At 42.6% G+C, this 18,806-nt stretch overlaps 1 protein-coding gene across 6 annotated transcripts in view; it reads right to left on the reverse strand.

Annotated features, from left to right (window-relative positions):
• Positions 1 to 18,806, reverse strand: part of LOC120394905 (semaphorin-3D) — a 191,512-nt gene that overhangs the window by 18,914 nt on the left and 153,792 nt on the right. For 5 of the 6 annotated variants that reach the window (XM_039519125.1, XM_039519126.1, XM_039519124.1 and 2 more), the window contains 4 exons: positions 9,699 to 9,921; positions 5,338 to 5,426; positions 3,426 to 3,467; positions 1,679 to 1,836 (listed from right to left, as the gene is read on the reverse strand). In XM_039519125.1, the coding sequence (XP_039375059.1) occupies positions 1,679 to 1,836; positions 3,426 to 3,467; positions 5,338 to 5,426; positions 9,699 to 9,921 (512 nt within the window). The remainder of the gene's footprint in view (positions 1 to 1,678; positions 1,837 to 3,425; positions 3,468 to 5,337; positions 5,427 to 9,698; positions 9,922 to 18,806) is intronic. The other variant, XM_039519137.1, reaches the window with a different exon arrangement.

An 18,806-nucleotide genomic window follows, 5' to 3' on the forward strand; every position in this document is an offset into this window, starting at 1 on the left:
AAATCTACTTATTTTCATTCTTCAGATGGGGAAACTGAGGCATAGAGAGGCAAAGTGACTTCCTCGAGGACACACTACGAGCCAGCATCAGAGATGGCAATAGGACCTTACAAGTGCAAAGCACAGCAATGTCTAAGTGGAAGAGCTGGCTCCTGATGCCGATGTCTCCATTTGGAGAAGAGACTTAAATATGCCGGGAGCACAGTGTGCCAGGTTGCTAGACCGAGCTAAAGGAAAATATGCAAGTAACTGACCTATGGAAGATGCACAAAGCAAAACACCAATCCTTTCTTCTGGAGCCTCGCACCCACAAAGCTTTGACCTATCCACCAAGCCAGAGAGCTCTATAAATAAATGAGCCCTCATTCTCTGTCTCCGCATGCAGTGGAAAGAAAGCACTGCAGCCTTCAGCAACCCCATGGGGCATAACTTGTCCATTGAATCTTAGCTTTTATATTTCTCTTTTCATTTACATTTCTCTGAATTTATTCTAGTTCACTTTGGCTTAGGGGAGAATGTACATGGTTGCGCAATGAATGATACAATAACCCACAACTCATTAACTACAATAGTTCATTTAATCATTTAGGCCCAGTACTGCAGTCCTTAAAGAAGCAAAACTCTCATCACAGACAGCAACCATGGACCTTTATTGTAAGCAGAGCTGGGCAACATTTTTAAGATGATTAGTTTATATGCCAAAACAATGCAGTTTCAGCCCAAAAATCTTTGTATGTGTGTGTGTAATTTTTTGATTCAAACCAAATTTTGTTTCAATTTTTTGGAACTGCCAGCAAACCAAAAAATCAGTTATTTGCTCCAATTGTAAGGACTGCCCACGGACCAGTTTCATCGAAGGGGTGGAAGAGGAGGCTGAGGAAAAGCCTTGGAATAGTGGCCTGAACTGAGAAATTCTGGCTGACCCAGTCAGAATGCTAGTAGGGGGAGCTAATGCCAACTCAGTAACTCTATTAGCCTTCTAGAGTACAGCATGAAACCCTCCATCTGGCTCAGGGAGAGTTCAGATACGGCTCCCGTGGTCCTTTCTCTTTTGGGAGGCTGGTGCTGCAGCTGGTATTAGCCCAGCAAAGCACTTGTGTAACCTATACCAATACACTATGGCTCTCTGTTCTTCGCTAGTCCATGGATAGAGGTTTGTAAACTCTAAAGCACTTGAGCCATGAGACCTGTGTCTTTTAGCTTAGACAGCAGCAGCTCATCCTTTCAGTTCCTGCTGCTGACGACCCACCCAGGGGTATCCTGTGGGAGTCACACTCCCCATTGTGATTGTGCCTGGCTCCCATGCAGAGGCACAAGTATCGGAGGCTCTTTGAATTACTTCCCTCCTTTGCACACTCATGCAGAGCCAGACACAATTTAGCCCTTAGCCTCATAACTTGGTATCTTAAAGCACGTAGCATAACAATAAATATGGTGATCTTGTTATGTTAGATGCCCTAGCGCAGTTATCACTATTCATATTAAAGTGCTGCACTGTTTTCATAGCACTCCCAGCAAAACATGGACAAAGTTATGTCTACAATTTACCTAAAAAAACATGCTGAAAAAGTGCAATTTGTTTTTGCAGGGCTAGAAACTCAGTGGGAACCTCTGAAGCCCTTAATGTAGGGTATATGAGTGGGTGGATTTTCCATAGGAACTCTATACATATTCTTACCTTTTAGAAGTTGGTGCATATCTGGAACACGAGTTTCCATCCCAAGCGCAGTATGGGTCTCTGGCAAGGCAGCAGTCTGCACAAGCCTTCCCATACGTGTGACATCTGTGCAGGGAGAGCTGAACCAATCCATCTTTGGAACCAATGTACAATTGTTGCTGCAAATCAGGCAAAGCGAATGAATTAGAAGCATTCTTCAAGCAATTATTTTAAATGTTCTCTTTCTCGCTACCACCCTCGCAATCTTTCAATCTTGGCCCAGATTGTATTGAACGGGAAAGAATTTAACATTTATTGTAAAATGTTTCTCAGGGCACTGTGCGTGCTAGCCAGTTTCCATCCATTGCAGATGACATGATGGTGGAAAGGGGCTATGGAACTGGAAGGACAAGGATCTAAAACCCTGGTAGGATGTTGGCATGAATTTACAATATCAAAAATCAGCAGCAATCTACAACAACAGTAATTTTACTAATAATTTGATAGAGGAAGACAGGTCTTGCTGTTAATCTCAATGGTCATGGGGCTCATTTCTGGTTTATGTCTAAAGTTCCTAAAAGCTCATGTTTCAGGGTTTCAGATGGTCACCTGCACAGGTCAGGAAGGGATTTTTCCCCCTCCAATGTATTTTTTTATCTCCTTCCTCTGAAGCATCAGGGATGGCCCTGGCTGGAGATGGGATATTGGATAGGGTGGGCCACGGTTCTGAGGTAACATTGAGCAGTCTCTCTCTCAGGTGCTTGGCTGGCTGATTCTTGCTCAAAGGGTCTAACTGATTGTCACATGCAAGGTTGCAAAGGCATTTTTGCCCAGATCAAATTGGCAGTGACCTTGGGGATTTTTGTCTTTCTCTGCAGCATGTGGGTGCAGGTCACTTGCTAGGATTACCTGGGTATATCTCACCTAATCATTTCCCTGCCATTGCAGAGACCTCAGGTACTGTGCACCTCGGTCTCTCACCTACTCTCTGCTGTAGCACATAACAGTTCAGTTTCTTGTGGGCTGTAATACTTTGTTCTAATTTCAGTTGTTGGGTTTAACGTGAGGGTCCTGGGTGGTGTTGGTGGCCTGTAGCATACAGGAGGTCAGACTAGATGGTTTGGTAGATGGCCTGTAACACACAGGAGGTCAGACGAGATGGTTTGGTGGTCCCTTTGGCTTTAAACTATGACACTGACCTGGAATTTGGGATATCTGGATGACCTCGGGCAAATAACTTTCCCTCTCTGTGCCTCAGTTCGGTATTTAAAATGGGGAATAATAATACTTCCTTTCTCCCACCTTTTGTGACTTGTGTAGTTAGACTGTAAACTCATAGATTGGGGACTGCCTCTTACTATGTGTATGTACAATGACTGGCACTGTGGGGCCTTGATCCCTATTTGAGATCCCTAGTTGTGCTGCTTGTAATAGCGATACTATAACCAATAATAAAATAATAATGTCTCGATGAATTAATAGAGAATACAGAGTCAAATTTTTGTTATATGTGGAAAATATGTGTGTTATCTTAATTCACAAATACCACATCCATATGACTAAGGATTTGTATCCATGAGTAATTACCAGTTTGCGAGCAAATGTCAATTTTCCAGGCAAATTAGTTCACACTATACTTTCCAGATGCAGCTTAAGTGGCAGCCTTTGAAAATTTGGCCAACAAGCAACAGATGTCACCAGCAAAGCAACAAGCTAAATGCTCAAAATACCAAACTATTCATGTGAATTAAACAAGTGTGCGAATTACCTGCTTCAGGGACATCTCCATAGTTGAGATAAATGTTGGATGCTGAAAAATTAAAGAGTGAATGTCAGTGTACTTGTTCATTGACATTTGCTTCTGTCTTTAATAGAAAAGATGACATATCTTAACACCTGCCTAACAACAAAATAAAGAAAACTATAGATCAATGTAATTGGTTTATCCAGATGTGAAAAAATATCAGAAATACGGAAATACCTGCTTCCAGAAATAAATGCCAGCAAATATTTTCTGCTACTTGCCAGTAGATGATTTCTATCCAGGAAGATTGTAATTCACCCTGCACAGAGGACCAGCACCAGATCTAAAAACTCAATTTAAGCACTATTCTGAAGGCTTAAATGAGACTTAAAGTGTGCATAGGTTGCTCCTCTGCACCAAGGGTGAATTTTACCTCTAGTGAAGCCAGTGGATGTTGTGCCAATGACTGTAGTAAGAACAGGATGGTCCTGGTATATTATTTATGCTCTATCACATAATGCAACATCTAAGCCTATTGTTTAATTCTGATGTGGCTTTAGGAATAAGGAATGGTTTTTGCAGCTGCTCTTTCCTCTTCAATTTTCCATATTAAAAAAAATGTAGAGGTAACATTTATAAAGTAGAGGACTGTCTGCTAAGCAAACCCCAAACCTTTTAGTGTTAAATATGATATGGCATGTTTGCCCTTGACGTTATGTTATAAGAATGCAGCAAATTGGTGTACATACTGAAACTCCTGATTACTTGGCAGACAGTCGAGCAATCTTGGTATTTTCAAAGAAATATTTATAATTGGTGTTCATTGCAGTGGAAAGAGGACATTGAGAGCCTTTAAATCAAGAGGATTCTCATCCTATAGATTATTATTAAAAGGCACCATAGAGAGATTAACTCAGTAATATCAGTTTTACAGAACCCGCACTAGTGCTGGGTGAACTCACTGTATCTGATTTCAAACTCACTTGATCATTGTGAATTAGAAAGATTGACTACGACCCCACTGTTCTTTGGCTTGCATTGCACTTAGGAGAGAAACTATGAAAAAAGGGCAGATGGTGGGGAGAAAGGAAAACACTAATGAAACAGTAAGGTGAAAAATGAAGTAGAGCTGGGTGCAATGAAAAGGGAACAGCAAGAGACTGCCAAAAAGGAGGAGAGAGAAACACTGGAATGAAAAAATAAATCAGCAGGCACATTCTATTCTGCATTACACTGGTGTAAATCCAAATCAACTCAACTACCATCAACAGAGTTAATCAGGATTTATGTCAGTGTAATAGAGAGCAGAATTTGGCCCAGGATATATACCATTTATAGGCAACTCACTGGAGCTGGCCTGACTCTCTCTGACATTCTACCAGCATTGCCAACCCCAAGCACACAAAAACCTTGAAACAGGCTCCAGAATAAACCCACCCCAAAACAAAACAAATCAAGAGATTGATTTAAAAATCATTAGACTTTAAACAATCACAGATATTTTGTTCATTTTATTTGCCTCGTGTTCTTTGTTTGTTTTGTTTTTAACCTTGATCGTTTGTGTTTCAAGGTTTCCTCCACAACCATGAGGGTTGAAAACATTTTTAAGTGATAACAGGGATTGTAGGACTCCAGAAGCTGAGGCTTAAAGAAAAACACTAAAAATCAAGCAGTGTTGGTGAAACAGCTGAGAAAACTGTGAGTTGGCAGCATGTTGTACATAAAAGACTTCCTAGGAGCTTGAAAATTGATGTTCTTTTTGATTCAGTCATTTTTGGAAAACCAAAGGATCTCAATGTTAAAAATAAAATAAGTTTGGGAACTTGCACTAGTTCTGAGAAATGAACTGCTTCAGAGGTTGAACTCCACAAGGCTTAAAACTTCCCTAAACTATTCTCTGATGCTGTTCAAACACTCAGTGGCTGTTAAAGCTTACCTTGAAAATCTGCAGCTCTTCCAGGACTACCTCCTCCATAGTCCACTTCTCCTTTGTAATACTCACAACTTTCAGTACCGTTCCTGTGTCTGAAACAAAGGTATGTAGTAAAGCAGTGCTTGTGTTTCAGTATTTAAGTACAGTTCTGTTTCTAACTGACTCCATATTGACTCCCCTTCCCATTCTTTTTCTAAGTGATGTGCTAAACGTCAGTTATAAAGAAGATAAAAAAAGAAACTAGACATCAGAGATCATGCTTAATGTAGCAAGGAATTTGCTTTCTAAATACATCTATCCATCCCAGGTATTTGTATGGCCCCCATCACTCTAATGTCTGTGCAACTCACAATTTTTAATGTATTTAACCTCAGACTACTCTGTGAGACAGTGCTATTAGCCCCATTTTACAGATAGGGAACTGAAGCACAGCAAGATAGCTCAGTGGTTTGAGCATTGGCCTGCTAAACCCAGGATTATGAGTTCAATCCTTGAGGGGTCCACAGGGATCTGGGGGAAAATTAGTACTTGGTCCTGCTAGTAAAGGCAGGGGGCTGGACTCAATGACCTTTCAGGGTCCCTTCCAGCTCTGTGAGATAGGTATATCTGCATAAGACTTGCCCAGTCTCACAACAGACATTTGTGGGGGAAGCAAGGAATTGAATTAAGGTCTATGGAGTCCCACTCAAGTGCCTTAGCTACTGGATCATCCTTCTTTTTCTGTAAGAACATATCTATTTAAACAGTTTTAAGGGCCTAAAGTCCTTTGCTGAATAGGGGGTCTTAGTGACTACCTATGCAGCGTGGTGTGATCAGACTTAAAATGGAATTGAAGTGCTTTTAAAATTACTCTAAACAGTTGTTTAAGATCCCAAAGCATTAAGGGTGGAGCCCTCACACCTGCTGAGGCCCAAATGTGGGACACTGTGTGACACTGAGTGACACTGACCCAAAGTCAGGGATACAGAAATGTTACTCATGCAAGAGATTTAAATTGCAATGGGAGCCCTTATTTTAATGTAAATGACTCTTTGGGCCATCTCAGCTCCATGATTCTGCATTTCTGATGTAAATAAATTCCAGCCATAATAGTGAAGGGATACCAAAGCTGTGTGGCATTTACGTATTTGGGATTGCAATGAGTGACACCCAGTTGAGAGGTGTGCCTGAACAAGGCCCTTCGCAACACTCACATCCCACTCGGCCCTAACAGGGGACTCTAGCCCTGTGTGTGGGTTTTCCTGACAGAATACGGTGCACATAGGGAGGCAGGTTGGAAGTCCAGGGTGCCTAATGCTCAGTTCACTAGAGTTCTAACCCCACCTCTGTCATTGACTCACTGGGAGGCTTTCAGAAACTCTGTGCCTCAGGTTTCTGACCTCAGCAGAAATTACAACGCCTCCCTACCTCAAAGGGAAGATAAAATTCATTGACATTTGCAAATCCCTATTAAAGATATCAGGCTTGATCATCTCCTGGGACTCCTCAGTGCTGTACATTCCAGTTGGTGGAGTCCCAGCATTGCAAGGGAGCTAGCCAACCCTGCCCCCAAAACACAGAGGCTGGTGAAGGGACATGGGCTGGATGTCTGGAAGAAGCAAGGCAGGACTGAATCTAGTCCATTCAGTACTAAATAGTATGTGTAGTATTAAAACAACAAATACATACATTTTAAAGCAAAGTAGGAGACTACAGCTGATGACATCCCTAGCACCTTAAGTGGAAGTTACAAAATGCACTACCTGCCTTCTGTGTTGTAATGTCCATACTCTTATCTAGGCTTGCATAGATACAAAAGGCTTCAGCTGGAATGTCTATACATAACAGGCAGCCTTTCTAAATTCTCTAGCAGCATTGGTTCAACATGTTCAAACATAGTTTAAGCTCCTGATCTTCTGGTGACCAAAACCTCCCGAGTTATTTGGTGTATTTTTATGCACTCATTACATAATCTTTGAAATATTATCTTTCAGCCTGAATTTCCACAGGATAGATTTAAAATATAAAATGAAATAAAACCATGTACTTCTGGGGAAAAAAAGAGCTCACTTTTTAACTAAAAGATGCTGGCGTTGATAATTTTCTCTCTATTCAAATTATGGAGCACTACCTAGTTTCATGGATTGAGAACTGGTTAAAGGACAGGGAACAAAGGGTAGGAATTAATGGTAAATTCTCAGAATGGAGAGGGGTAACTAGTGGTGTTCCCCAAGGGTCAGTCCTGGGACCAATCCTATTCAATTTATTCATAAATGATCTGGAGAAAGGGGTAAACAGTGAGGTGGCAAAGTTTGCAGATGATACTAAACTACTCAAGATAGTTAAGACCAAAGCAGATTGTGAAGAACTTCAAAAAGATCTCACAAAACTAAGTGATTGGGCAACAAAATGGCAAATGAAATTTAATGTGGATAAATGTAAAGTAATGCACATTGGAAAAAATAACCCCAACTATACATACAACATGATGGGGGCTAATTTAGCTACAACGAGTCAGGAAAAAGATCTTGGAGTTATTGTGGATAGTTCTCTAAAGATGTCCACGCAGTGTGCAGAGGCGGTCAAAAAAGCAAACAGGATGTTAGGAATCATTAAAAAGGGGATAGAGAATAAGACTGAGAATATATTATTGCCCTTATATAAATCCATGGTACGCCCACATCTCGAATACTGTGTACAGATGTGGTCTCCTCACCTCAAAAAAGATATTCTAGCACTAGAAAAGGTTCAGAAAAGAGCAACTAAAATGATTAGGGGTTTAGAGAGGGTCCCATATGAGGAAAGATTAAAGAGGCTAGGACTCTTCAGTTTGGAAAAGAGAAGACTAAGGGGGGACATGATAGAGGTATATAAAATCATGAGTGATATTGAGAAAGTGGATAAGGAAAAGTTAGTCTTATACACGGAAAAATACGGTATTTACTTATTCCCATAATACAAGAACTAGGGGTCACCAAATTAAATTAATAGGCAGCAGGTTTAAAACAAATAAAAGGAAGTTCTTCTTCACGCAGCGCACAGTCAACTTGTGGAACTCCTTACCTGAGGAGGTTGTGAAGGCTAGGACTATAACAATGTTTAAAAGGGGACTGGATAAATTCATGGTGGCTAAGTCCATAAATGGCTATTAGCCAGGATGGGTAAGAATGGTGTCCCTAGCCTCTGTTCGTCAGAGGATGGAGATGGATGGCAGGAGAGAGATCACTTGATCATTGCCTGTTAGGTTCACTCCCTCAGGGGCACCTGGCATTGGCCACTGTCGGTAGACAGATACTGGGCTAGATGGACCTTTGGTCTGACCCGGTACGGCCTTTCTTATGTTCTTTTTATGTTCTTATGACTACATGGTACCTAACCACCTCCAAATCTCTACACTAAAGAAGAATTATGAGGAAGAATTAGATGTCAGTGCTATCTATCAATGCCTAAACTGACAGGACGTTATTAATCTAATATACGTTCATTTTGTATGATAACCTACTGCAGTAGAGGATAGCACAAAACTGAATGCAAATTCTAGAACATGCCAAAACAATATTCCATTTGTTAGGCCGCAAATCTACCTTTTTTGAATGTATGTTTAATTTTTTCATAACTTTTCAGCATGTGTAACGTATGACTGATTATGTGTGTGCATGTTGTGTGTATGCTTCAGATGTATATTTTATACCTGAATTGTAGGGGTTTCACGGTATTTGAAAGTGCATGATTACTTTCCTCCTTTCATTGCTGTCAGAAAGACTTCATTCAGAGAGGCAAAGCAATAAAGGTCCTCCAAGATTGCGGCAGTGCTTGTTCCTGGATAGCCAACTGTGCTGTGAGAGCAAGTCACCCTGAAGTTCTTCCTCATGCTAAAATCCCAGTCCATCTCACTCTTCACTCATTGGCCTGAACTGTATGGATGCTGGAAGACACCTTATGACACCTTGTTTGCTAGTGAAATTAGTACTTGTGAGAAAGGCTGAGTTGAAAACCCTGGAGACTTAAGTCCTGCACCTGAGATATCAATGGCTCAGAAATTCACTCCCTTCCAGTTTTGTCCCAAATAGTCCAAATTTGTTGAATTTCAGGGCATGCTGCAAAATTCATCTATGTTGTAAAGGGGAGGCAGTGTGGCCTACTGGAGTGTGACTCAGGAAACCTGGGTTCTATTCTTGGCTCTGCCACTGGCCTGCTGGGTGATCTTGGGCAAGTCACTTCACCGTTCTTTGCCTCAGTTTCCCCATCTGTAAAATGGGAATAATGATACCTCTTTGGTAAATGGAAATATTTTTGATAGATTAGGACCCCAAATGATCTTCTTTAACCTATTTAGCTTTCCTATGACATTGCCCTTGAAGAACTACGAGAGCTCTTTAATTTACCTGTGCCTAGGAATATAACATCATACTGCCCATCTTCCGCCATTACATGATCCACCACAATCTGTGTCAGCCTGTAGTCCACATTGATTCTAGTAAATACAGGTCCTCCAGTCATTGGGTAAACTGACTTGTACATCAATGGATGGCGTTTTATAAAACTAATGACATCATCTGGAAAATCTCTGGTAGATTTAATCAACGGGTCGTATGTTTTGCTTGGGCACTGAACACAAGAAAGGGAAAAAGAAGATAAACAAGAGAACATTAAGAAAAAATATTGATTACTTTGAAGCGTTCATTTCTGTGTTAGGAAAACTTATTCACAAACAGTGCGGGGAGATGAATGTTTAGTATAACAGAAAAATTGTCTCACTCACTTGGAAACAGCGTTTAACATATAGGGTGCTTAGGGTGACCAGATGTCCTGATTTTATAGGGACAGTTCTGATATTTGAGACTTTTTCTTATATAGGCACCTATTGCCCCCCAGCCCCTGTCCCGATTTTTCATACTTGCTGTCTGGTCACCCTAACAGTGTTACACAGAGTCCACTGAAGTCAGTGGGAGCTGCTGGGTGCTAAGCCCCATTGAAAAACGAACCACTTGTTTACATGCCTAAATACGGAATTAGGAGTGTAACTTTAGACAACCATTGTTTTTAAACCTTGGCTTTTGTGTGTATATTGTAACTGTTTATAAAGCATGAATGACAGCGATAAACCCAAGATTTCATCCAGAGGGAAAGTAATTTGGCCTAGAATTGGAATAGCTCATGGTGTTTCAAGTTTTCTAGTCACCAATGCGTGGAAGCACACTGGGCTGTTCAAAAAGACCATCCAAGAACTCTCTGCATTGGATTCTTCAGCTTGCCACTTTCCCCCTTGTTTTTCCATTTCCCTCTCCTCTTTTCATTTTTCATGTCTTTGAAAGCCTGTCCCTTTTATCCTCATTTCTGTTTTTCTCTGCTCCACTGATTTTCCTTTAGCTTCTAAAACTCTCTGAAACTTTATCATTTGTTTCCACTAGACCCTTGCCACTTCTCCTCAGTAATATAGAATTCAGATCCTCGCACTATCACTCTCTTTCCCAAAGGAGATGCAGTTTCTGGTGTCACTTATTCAGCTGGCCAATCCAGCAGCCCTTCCTCAGGCAGACCTTCCACTGATGTCAGTGGGAGTACAGGTCAGTTGCCAGGTTGGGATAGTAAGGGTTGGCAGGCAGTGTTAGTAGGAAGGCTTTGTCTAGCAGGCACTATATGAAACTCTAATAGGGGCTATAGGAATTCAAGCACTTAGACTCTATTTTCCTCCATTCAAGAAAAAAAGTCTGTTAATGAAACTTATTTTAAAAAGTTACCTTTGGGACTTAAGATATATCAGTAAATAGGTGTGAAGACCACAATCAAAGAGCCTGTCTGTGCCCTCTTCTAACAGTCGGTGTGACTATTACAGCTATTGTTACATTTATACCACCATCACCAATCATGGCAGCAAGGGTTACTTATTTATTAATTATTACTATTATTGATCTGGTCCATGCCAGCAGTGTGCTCAGGGTTGTATGTGGCACATTTTAAAGGGCTTTTCAACAGACATTTGGATAATGAAGAGTGAACAATTTTCAGCCAAAAATGATAAAATAACTTAAGAAAAAACTCCCACAAATTTCTGATGTTCAAGATTTTTGTAACTATTTTCAGTGTTAAAAGTAGAGGTCCCAGGTGTCTTTTCTTAATCAGGCCTCAGTCCTGAGCATCAGTAGGAATTCAGGGTGCTCAGCACAGAACCTCACACTATTAATATGGAAGCAAGACTTTGTTTGCTATTTGTGCAGTCATGGAAAGTGTCTGCTGAATATCAGGAGAACTTCCTGACAGGGACACTCAACCATGGAAGAGCTGGAGGCCCATTACTTCAGATTGCTTAACAAGGAGTCAGACAAGTAAACTGGGTATGGGAGTCAGACAAGTAAACTGGGTATGGAATAGAGGGAGAAAGGAAAGACCTATTATATTGTCTACCCATTTTACTTCGATTGGTGTTTTTCAACAGTTAGCCTACAGTGCCCTCTGGTGGTTCTCAATGGAAAATCCCCAGCTTCTTAAATCTGAATTGCCTGGATACAAATACAAGACATGCTTCTTTTCATCATTGTCTGCTGTTGCTTAATTGTCTAGGGCCACAGGATACCCTGATCTACACATCACAGAGAGGAGTAAAAGGAGGCAGAAAAGATCCAAAACTGATGTGGGAGAAGTGTAAACAGAAGTATTTCAGAAGATTGTCTCAAGAGACCACAGAGACCCAACAGTCTCTCGCCAATGTTGGGGTTCTGTAGCGCTGCACTGGTGCAATGGGGCTGAACAGGGGAGCAGTCACTCTTTAATGGCCTGTTCCCTGGTATATTTCCTAATGGGAATCTACTCAAAAGTTACGTCTGCTAAAACACCACCCTCTGCATTACTGAAGCAGAACTGTTTAATCATAGTCCCCTTGTTTGACTTTGTCTGTCATACAGCTCTCTTCTACTTTCTTTGTCCTGTGTAGGGAGTTGCAGACTGTGATCAACCACCTTTTAGCTTTCCCTTGTATAACGTAATCAGGTTGAGATCCTTGTGTCTCTTGTCGTAAATCAGGTTTTCCAGACCCCAAATCATTCCTGTAGCTCTTCTCTGAACCTTCTCCAGTTTTTCAGTATCCTTTTTTATAGCATGGACACCAGAACTAGGCACAACATTCTGACCGATGAAGGCCTTTAAAGTGAATATTGCTGCTTACTATACATGTGATAAAAATTATTAAAATAATCCCTGTGCTTCCTGCCAGATGGAGCCACAACACCCTTTGTGAGAAGAGACGTCTGACAAAGGAGTCTGTGCATAGTGCGCTAGGGCAAAATGAAGGCTTGTGATGAGATGATTTGCAGCCATCCCCTGCAGCTGATTTAAGCAAACAGAACAGAAACTAGGGTTGCCAACTTTCTAATCCCACAAAACAGAACACCCTTGCTCCACCCCGGCCCTGAGGCCCTGCCCCTGCCCTTTCTCTGAGACCCCTCTCCCTGCTCAGTACATCCCCCTTTCCCTCTTTCTCTCACTCTGTCCCATCCTCACTCACTTTCACCAAGTTGGGGCAAAGTGTTGGTGTGTGGGAGGAGATGAGGGCTCTGACTGGAGGTGTGAGCTCTGGGGACGAGGGGTTTAGGGTGCAGGAGGGGTCTCTGGGCTGGGGTAGGGGTGTGGGGTGTGAGAAGGGGCATGTAGTATGGGCTCTGGGAGGGAGTTTGGGTGTGGGAGGGGGCTCAGGGCTGAGGCAGAGGGTGCGGTGTGGAAGTGGGTGTAGAGTGTGGTCTTCAGGAGGGACTTAGGGTGAGGGAGGGGGCTCAGGGCTGGGGCAGGGGGTTGGGGCATGGAAGGGGTTGGGGTATGGGAGGGGGTTTGGGGTGCAGGCTCCAGCCCACCGGCGCTTACCTCAGGCGGCTCCCAGAAGTGGCTGGTATGTCCATCTCCTAGGCGGAGAGGCCAGGGGGATCTGCCCGCTGCCCGCGCCCACAAGCACCACTCCCGCAGCTCCCATTGGCCAATGGGAGCTGTGGAGCTGGCACTCGAGGTGGGGGCAGCGCACGGAGCCTCCGTGGCCACGCCTACACCTAGGAGACGGACATACTAGCCGTTTCTGGTAGCCACATGGAGCCAGGGAGCCTGCCTTCGCCCCGCTGAGCTGCCAACCTGACTTTTAGTGGCCCGGTCAGCGGTGCTAACCAGATGCACCAGGGTCCCTTTTCAACCAGGTGTTCTGGTCGAAAACTGGACGCCTGGCAACCCTAAATAGAAAATACCAAATGTGCAATTTGACAGATAGCCTAACTCTCTGGTGCCTATTAAGGACTCAGTGGTTAGAACTTGCTACATTACATAAGGTTTGGCATTATTTAAAACATTCATACTATGTATGGTAAATACTATACCAAGGACTGAACCTGCCCCTCCCTTCATGGTTTGTATGTATTACTAGCATACAGGTAACAATCAGACTTATTTTGCAGATAAAGTAGAGACTTTCTGGCAAATGATTATTGAAACCCCTCTTTTGATAACTAGACAGCTACAAGGAACAAATTTCTTCTGGCAGATCAATACCAGATCTGCACTCTGAGACAGTGCTTTGTATCCGTGCAATGAACTTGCATTGATATCAGGGATAGTTCTATATATGTACAGCAGGGAAACCAAAAGATCGGAGCCAGGCCTGCCGACGGGGGGCAGGGGAGAGAAAGGGCAATTGCGCAGGGGCCCAGGTGATTGTAAAGGGCCCAGGGGGCCCCGGCCACTGGCAGCAAAGTGGAGCTAAGGCAGGCTTCCTGCTCTCCCTCACTCTGCGTTGCTCCCGGAAGTGGCCAGAATGCCCTCTGGTGGGCAGGGGGTCTCCGCGTGCTGTCCCCGCACAACGCAGACTCCGCAGATCCCATAGGCTGGGAACTGCAGCCAATGCGACCTGTGGGGGTGTTTCCTGTGGGCAGCAATGCACAGAGACTCCCTGAGCTCCCCACCTAGGAGCCACAGCCACAGGGGTGTGCCAGTCACTTTTGGGAGCCATCCGAGGTAAGTGCCAACCCCCTGCCTTAGCCTAGAGTCCACACCCAAACTCGCTCCCAGAGCCTGCACCCCACACTCCCTCCTGCATTCCAATTCCCTGCCCCAGCCTGGTGAAAGTGAGTGAGGATGGGGGAGAGTGAGCAGGGAGCGGGCATGGCCTCAAGGAAGGGGTGGGGCAAGGGTCTTTGGGTTTGCGCAGTTAGAATAATAGGGTTGGAAGGGACCTCAGGAGGTCATCTATTCCAACCCCCCACTCAAAGCAGGACAAATCCCGAAATCCCTAAATGGCCCTCTCAAGTATTGAACTCACAACCCTGGGTTTAGCAGGCCAATGCTCAAACCACTGAGCTATCCCTCCCCACAGTTGCCAACCCTACCGGGCGGGCATGTAAAAGCCCTGGCCGTGCTGGAAGAGTGTGCCCAGCAGCGCAGCTGGCAGCTCTCTGGGCACCAGCCAGCGCAGGTGCAGCACCGCCCAAATGTCAGGTGGACCACATCCGCACAGGCGCAGCTTGTGCGTGCATGGGGGCCCATTGACTGTTCTCTCCTGGGGCCCGGAATTGCTATTGGCGGGCCTGATCGGAGCAGAGACCAGCTGTGTAAACCAGGTCGGAGACAGTTGTCCTTTAAGTGGATCCTACATTTATATCTAAATTTAATCTCTACAGTCCAGTCCAGTCAAAGAAACAAATTAGCTTGAAGTCTGGCTTGTGTTAAACATAGCTAGTAACTATTCTCTGCAAGTAAAGGGAGTTTTACCTGCATATAAAACTGCACAAGTCTCCTAAGAGAGAAACTAGTTAGGAAAAAAGTAGTTTTTGACTAAGGGTAAAATTTTCAAAGGCACCTAAATGACCTAGCAGCCTAAATCCCATTTTTCCAAAGTGATTTAGATGCCTAAAGAAACAAATATTAGGAACTCAATGAGAATTAGGCATAGCTGCAATTTTTGCTGTCTAAATACTTTTAAAATCTGGCTTTTAGGCAGTTAGGAGCCTAAGTCTTATTGAAAGTCATTGCAGCTTAGTGTCTACTACAGCCCAGATTTTAAGATATTTAGTCACTTAACTCGCACTGTCCTTATGTCGCTTTTGACTATGCCTAAATTACTTAGGAGGTTTTGAAAGTTTTATGCTAGATACTTGAGGTGTTACATCAGTGAAAGGCAGAACTGCACTCTACATCATCATGTACCCAGTGTCCTATCATTTAGTGTCAACCTACAATTTGATGTACCGCTGTGGCTAAAAATTAAAGACTCAACTGGAAAATACAGTTGCTCTTGCATTACTGCCCTGTGATAGGTATTCACTGGGCATCTCTGGAGACTTTGGCACAAGCAAAGAAAGACAAGGAGATATGTCAATCGGATACTGTAAAAGTATCCTTTGGAAATATATTTTCATTTGCTGTGAGTTATTCCTAGTGGCATTTTGCCAGCATTTGCATAAGGTCTTTATCCCCTGGTTTTCTGAGCATGATCTCCCATATTCCATTGTCTGATGTCCTTTCACAAATGAAAGCCATTACAAGGTTATTCCTTGGAGACTGGCTGTAGTCAGATTCATTTGTGAAGAAAATCATGTTATTTTAATATAGGGAATTTCTGTCACAATAATTTGCTTTGATATTATGTAACAAAGAGAAACATAGAGTGTGTGTGACGAATCTAAAAATCCATTCAAAGGCTAGTCAAAACCCTTTCATTTCCAGAGAAATTCAAATAGATCTGTACTGACAGCAGAAAAAAATGAGATAGACCAATAGCTGTAAACAAACCAAACCATAGCTAAACAGTACATTTTCAGGGCAGCAGTCAGGGAAATTTCTCTTTATCCCCATCCCTCTGAACTATCCAAATTTAATCCTCCTCCAACTTAGACTGTTCTGGGAACTCAGTAACTGATTACAATGGTGTAGTTATCCATTTAGGGGTTGAGGCAAAGCCCATTGAACCGAATGAAAATATTTTCATTTTCTTCACTGGTACCAAGTATCAGAGCGGTAGCCGTGTTAGTCTGTATCCACAAAAACAACGAGGAGTCCGGTGGCACCTTAAAGACTAACAGATTTATTTGGGCATAAGCAAATGCACTTCTTCAGGTCCATGCATCTGAAGAAGTGGGTATTTTACCCACGAAAGCTTATGCCCAAATAAATCTGTTAGTCTTTAAGGTGCCACCGAACTCTTTGTTATTTTCTTCAATGGAGTTTGGATCAGCATAAGTGAGAGTAGAATCAGGCCAGATTCCCCGGGTTCCAGATGGTCAATAGCTCCCCACTGATGGAATTTATTTTCCCTCCTTTGTATATTTTTCTGTGATTTGCATTATCACTAGCTAAATATGGTATACTTTATATGGCACAGTCCACATCTTCTAGTGCTTTTTGTATGGCTCCTCCATTCACAAATGAATCCCAGCCACTCTATTTGTTTCTGAATACCACTTTGAAAATCTAAGTTAGCATGAGAGACTGGAAGATATGAAAGATGTTCTGAGAGCTAGAATGTGAGACATTTAAACATCTTGTAGAAATGTCTATGTGAAAGAACATGAGACGCAGGAGAGGTGGCATCACCTGCTAACATCTGTGGGATTAAGAGCAAAATGTCTACCAATCTGGAACTGAAATAATTCTATTACTCCCAAAGGCCTGGATTCTAAAGCGTGTAGTGTCAGCAGATCCCTGCCCATTAATTTCAATGGGTGCCCATGGATGCTTGCACAGAGTAGTTGGCTGGAGTGCGGTCTACTATGACGTCGGTGGGCTTTGGTTCATGTCCTAAAACAGCCTGACCATTAAGAACATCTGGCCAGGTGCAAGACTGTTGTGCTTGGCAAAGCTACTTGTGTCCATAGGCATCTCTGGCAATGGCATGGGGTACTGGAGAAGGGAATGAAAAATGATTCTCTGGCACCAACAGGACTTTGCCCATTGGCAAGTCACCAAACAGCTCCACCCATCATTACAGGACAATCTATGTAGGCTTGGGCTTCCTTTCATACTAATCAGCATGACACATGATGTTAGAGGCTAGGTAGCACAGTGAGGGAGTGAGGTAGCTTTTCACCCAAAGCTGAGGTCACATCCTGGCATATGTCACAAGTGAAATTGAGAGGGCTGATCTCCACCCATTCCATAGAGGACATTAGTGTACATCTGGAAGGACCAGAGGGTGCCTCAGATATGGCCACACATCTCCCACTGAAGTCAGTGATAGTTCTACATTCACATTAGAGGGCACAGGACTGAAACATCAGGAATGCTGCATGTGAGGACTTGAATTCTACTCTATGTAGGTTCTTATAATACCCTCATCACCATAGTATCTGAGCGCCTTCCAATAGTGCATTAAGTGATGTGACTAACATCTGTCAGGGCAGGATTAGTTTAGCACTGGGTGGAAGCCTACAAAGAATATATCCAGAGTGTAAATCACTCTTGCAAGATTTGTTAGGTCTTTGCTTTTATGAAAGATAACTTCACAAACACATAAGTTAAATGTTTAAAAAAAACCACACATACTGTGCACACATGTTCAGCTACTGTGTAAAATCTGATTCACAACACATTAAGGGATTGATTCAACACCCATTAAAGTCAATGGGAGTCTTTCCATTGACTTCAATGAGAGTTTGATTAGACCCTATTTGCTTTGGGTCCAATTATGATCCTAGTTACCCTAACATAAATGCTGTAGCAGCGCCACCAAAATTGTTGGAGTTACTCCTAATTTACACAGCTATAGCTGAGAATTAGGAGTTGCCATTGGTTAGGGAGGTGGTGTAGTGCACTGTATTTGGACTCAGGATCTTAGGGTTCTACTCTCAGCTCTACCATTGGACTGCTGTGTGATTTCAAGCAAGTCTCTTTGCATCTCAGTTTCTGCATCTGTAAAATGGGGACAATGATATTTACCTCTTTTGTAGATCACTTAGATGTATTATTATTATGTGCAATTCTAGATCAAATTGTCCACTCTACTATGGGAGGAGATGAAACTTCAGAAGCTCCACAAACATGATGGGGAAAAGACACCACAACAGATGATCTGCAAAAATGCTTTTTAAAATTTTCTCATATAGACTATGCTAAAGCACATTTGCACTAATAAAATCCAAACAAAGTCAAGAGATGGTAAATTAAGGCAAAACTTTTTCAACTGTATGTTAATGAAGGTTAATTTGGTTGCAGTGCATAGATGTAAGGTTTTCTCTTTTATGCTTGTTTGGTTAAATATGTAGTTTAATGTAGTATGTGTGTCTGAGTAAATCCCATAAAATGCAAAGATGTGCAGCGCTGCTGAGTTAACATTATGTGAAAAGCTTTGCTGACATTTTCAAAAGTGGATGCCAAAATTTAGGCCCCTAAATATATGATTTATCAAAATCCTGAGCACTTTGTAGCTCTTAATGAGGTCAGTAAGAGCTGCTGGATGCTTAGCACTTTGAAAATCAGGACAATCATTTGGGAGCCTAACTTTATGGTGAGTTTATTTATTTTTTAAGTAT

The sequence above is a fragment of the Mauremys reevesii genome, linkage group 1 (genome assembly GCF_016161935.1).
Source record: "Mauremys reevesii isolate NIE-2019 linkage group 1, ASM1616193v1, whole genome shotgun sequence".
NCBI classification, from domain to species: Eukaryota; Metazoa; Chordata; order Testudines; family Geoemydidae; genus Mauremys; species Mauremys reevesii.